The sequence below is a fragment of the Cynara cardunculus genome, unplaced genomic scaffold (assembly GCF_001531365.2).
Source record: "Cynara cardunculus var. scolymus isolate 2C unplaced genomic scaffold, CcrdV1 Un_Scaffold_8474, whole genome shotgun sequence".
Lineage (NCBI taxonomy): Eukaryota > Viridiplantae > Streptophyta > Magnoliopsida > Asterales > Asteraceae > Cynara > Cynara cardunculus.
Window position 1 is genome coordinate 8,239 of NW_020204228.1, and position 4,441 is coordinate 12,679.

At 33.4% G+C, this 4,441-nt stretch overlaps 1 protein-coding gene across 1 annotated transcript; it reads right to left on the reverse strand.

The window, feature by feature from the left end:
- Positions 1 to 2,453: 2,453 nt before the first annotated feature.
- LOC112505107 (cationic peroxidase 1-like) lies at positions 2,454 to 4,056 on the reverse strand. The gene is made up of 3 exons (XM_025109065.1): positions 3,810 to 4,056; positions 3,500 to 3,694; positions 2,454 to 3,104 (listed from the first exon to the last, which is right to left on the reverse strand). Exons 1-3 carry the CDS (start codon positions 4,026 to 4,028, stop codon positions 2,556 to 2,558), a joined length of 963 nt encoding a protein of 320 aa, XP_024964833.1. The 5' UTR covers positions 4,029 to 4,056; the 3' UTR covers positions 2,454 to 2,555.
- Between the last annotated feature and the right edge of the window lie 385 nt (positions 4,057 to 4,441).

Here is a 4,441-nt window from a genome sequence, read left to right on the forward strand (position 1 = left end):
TCATTTGGAGTCACGTGATCAACAAACTCGGGTTTTGGGTTTTGACGCTTGCATGTGTCACTAGGTGGCCACATTTATTTAGTTTTGGTCACTAATCTTGTATGGAATCCCAACCTTAGTAACGAATTCTTTTGGTAAATGATATGTTTTTGGTTAACCCTGTGTCTCGGTTCAGCTTATACGCACCACGACTAATCTAAGGGACATTAGAGAAAAGTCAGAAAAATCCTTAATAGCCTTACARGACTCTAAACTAGTGACTTACGAATAGGGGTCCTAAAAACCCAAGTCTTAATTGCCCAATTGGGCTATTAATAGATGGATTGTGATGAAATTWAAAGGTATTTTTCTTGTGGTTCCTACCATCTTTATTAAAATGGSTTTTAAAAACAAAATTCATCGCTTATAAACACCCCAAAAATGTGTTGTTCTTAAAATCGGTTAGTATTGTGATAAYCGAGTTATTTGTTTCGAATTTGGGGCTACTTTTGATTATTTTTTTAAAGTATATAATATTTATATACGGCAATTATAAAAAATAAACTCACATACCCTCCTCACCTTTGGTGAAGTTTGAACCCTTGGCCTCATAGGAGGCCAAAGACTCACATACCGCTAGGCCAAAGGCCTCTTGGTTACTTTTGATTATTGATAATAAGTTGAGGGGTGAGTTTTGAAAAATGTGTTTAAAATAACTTAACCGCCACCGCCTCATATATTTTAAAGAATGTTTAATTGAGATATTTGTTTGCTACTTGGGTTTTGTGAAGAAAAAGAAAGAAGTGTGTGTGTGTACGCGCGTGCATGCGCGTATATTTGCACTGGTTCGAATCAAACATAAAATCGAAGAAGGAAGAAACTGGTTTGTGATTYTTAGTTGGAATTTGTTGTTGTTTCACATCTGCATCTTTTTGTGATTCATAAGGTGAGTATTACTTTCAAAAACATTATTTATCATGTTTTTGGTGAAGAAACGGTAGGGTTTCATACATGAATTTTGAATATGTTATATTTATCTTTTAGCATAATTTTGTGTTTTGATATGTGATTATCAATTGGTTGGAATAGGGATGGCATAATCAGGAGAGGTGTATTTTGTGATAAGAGTGACATAATCAGGTGAGACATGTACTTGGATAAGGGTGGCATAATAAGGAAAGACGTATATTGGGATAAGTGTGACAAAATCTTCTGTATGTAAAAATGGGATTTTGATCATGTGGAACTTTTAACGCTCTTCATGATACGATGAGTTTGATTTATCGCAGCTATATGATGTGATAAGATGAAGCTATCACATCCTTATGATGCGAGAAAGGTATTTATCGCATTCTTGTGATGCGAAGAGTTGTGTTATTGCATCATTGAGGTGCGACAAGATTGGGTTAGCACATCCTTGTGATACGACAAGTTGTATTTATCGCATAAGTGTGATGCGACAAAGTTAAGTAATTTCATCCTTATGATGCGAGAAAATGTAATATCGCATCTATATGATGCGACAAGATTGATATGATGAGATAAAAATGTGATCGCATCAATTAGATGCGACAAGTTGATATCTTTTATGTTTAATGCAATGACTTTGGTACTTCATGGGTTGATGCGATAAAAATGAAGTTGTCTCATCTAGAAGATGCGACAAAGAGGTTTGTTTTGATAAAAACACCATTTATTTGTTATCAATATAAATATGGGCTTTTTAAAAGTGTGTTTTTGGTGATTTTCACTTGCAATAGCAATCAAAAGGGCTTTCTTATTAGACCTTATGGTCTAACCCTAATTTTTCGTTTTAAAATGTGCATTACAGGTCGGACACATTTGGAGGATAAGGGAAAGGGAAAAATGTGAAGAAATTATGTTTGTTTTGCATATATGGGTTTTTGGAAACTGTTATGTTATTTCTACATGAGAACTTGTTATGTTTACAAGTCTTGGATTTGGTTTATATAGGAAAAAAATTGTAGCTACTTTTGTAATGTAGCAAGTTGTACATTTCGGATCAATCTGTATATTTTTATTTTATATTACATGAAATACGTGGGTTATATGTAAATGTGAAATGGGATGTTACAAGTATTTAATTCCCTGAAGCAAACACAAATAATTCTAGAAAGAAAAAAACATGTATAACAACCAATAAAAATGTGACAAGTAACACAAGAAAAAGTAAAATAGTAATAACCATTAATAATAGAGATTAATGAAACTTAAAATGAAATTCTAACAAATAGCTATTATTCATCCCTCAATAAACTCATACATTTTATTTGTTGAAGACAAAATGAATTCTAAATTAACAACAACAAAAAACATTGTTTTTTGGAATTAAAAAAAATAAAATATGTATTTTTACATGAACAATAAACAATTTTAATTCAAAAAAATCCAAAATAAAATATCACATTTCTTAAGAAATCAAATTGCAACCCATAATATCTACATAGAAAAAACCAAAAAATCCATACTGAGACATACTCATTTATTGAAACATTTTGATCAGTCCCTCTTCAACTCAAATACATAGACTGTTATAAATAAACCTACGACATTTTTCAATTAACCTTCTTGCAATCTGTACGAATTTGACCTCTTTCCCCTGTTAATGGCTTTATATTCCCCATTTTAATCATCGACTTTGTAAAATCCATTGAGAATTTATTCTGGTTTTCGTTGTATTTTTCCACAATCTCATTTGTTTCACCACCTGTAAATAATGCCTGATCAGATCTCAATAATCCTTTTTTACTCACCAAATTGGTGAAGTATCTGTTGTCGAATGAGTTTGGAGTTGGGTCGAGTGGTGCAAGCCTCATGTCGCCTCCAACTTGAGGACAAATAGTTTGAAGATGGTGTGCAAATGCAGGATCAATATTGGTTTGGTCGTAAATGCGAGCCCTAAAGGTATGACATTGAGCAGACCCTAAGGTGTGTGCACCTGATAACACAACTAGGTCATCCTCGTCAAGGCCTTGATTCTCKAAGTTTTCTATAAGGGCAGGTAAATCCATGAATGGGTTAGGGAGGTTGGCATCGGCTGCTTCTCGACTTGCGGTGGTCGAGTCTCTCCTTCCTAGTTTTACATCCCATGAAGGGCCTCCTAGCTGCACATCACGCATAACACAAGTCAAAAAAGAATCCCAATATCCTTAATAAAAATCTCACATCTCATCACAGTTCATCAACCAGGTAATGACACATTATCACTTTATTGAAAAGATAGAACAAAAAGATGAATAAATAATTTTATATTAAATAAAATAATGATTTGTCTTCATGTGATTGGTAGAACAGTGAGGGGACATAGGATTTGGGGAATAGGACTTTATTCCAACAACCACACATTAATATCCCCTTAATACATATTTGCTGCTAAATTTCATTTGTATCTTATCAATATGGAGCACGATAAACAATTATATTTTTATTAACTTTTGAAGTTAAACACACAAATTTTATCGTATTAATTATTTGTTTTTCTTTGAAATGTTTTACTTACTGCAACAACGGAATCACGAGCAGCGACAGTTAATATATCGGCACAAGATACTACTGGACGATGACAAACTTTGTCCACTTCAAACTTTATTTTGTCGATAACCTCGAATCCTCTAGCGGAGTTTAAGTTAGCGGCTGCATTTTTCTCACTGTCAATGGTTAACGTTTGATCCAAAAGAACCGAAGCATCACATCCCTACATGATCCAAAAACAGTCTTAGAGCGAAACCACCATTTGCCCTGTTATAACATGTTGTATACCACATATATATACTCTAGATTTGAAATTGGGAAAATAAGAAGTAACTTACATTAACAAAACAATCATGGAAATGAAGACGTAATAAAGAAGCACCCATGCGACGTTCATTYGCAATTGCTTCCTCCACCACACGTTTGATGGTCGGGAGAGCTTCTGGACACACTTGATCGTAATAGCTTGGCGAGAGAGGTGTGTCACAAGATACAGTGACGATGGAAAATATGAGGAAAATTAAGAGGGATAAGAAGCTCATGATGTTCATCTCCATTGTTAGTGYTGAAATCAAAAGGATTGATTGTGTTMTGATGGGGTTTATGCATTTTATGTCTTATTTATAAGGAACGTTAGTTGGTTTTAGAAATGGTCATGGACAAAAACCAATAGAGGAGATTTGGTTGACGAGTCAAAGAAGATAAAAAWATAAATAACGAACAAGCAGTAGACTTTCGTTTGATAATTTCAAAACTGTTTTTAAATTAAGTATTTGATTATTCGCTGTACACGAGTCGTTACCTTCATGAAAACATAAAGAAAGTTTCAATTTCTAAGAATACGTATGCTCTTCCAAGGAAAAAGGATTGAAAAGCGGATTTTTAAATCATTATATCTATCTTTTCATTATAACAAATCCTTACAAATAAAAATATATCAGTTGATTTTTTAAGACGGTTATTAAATCAG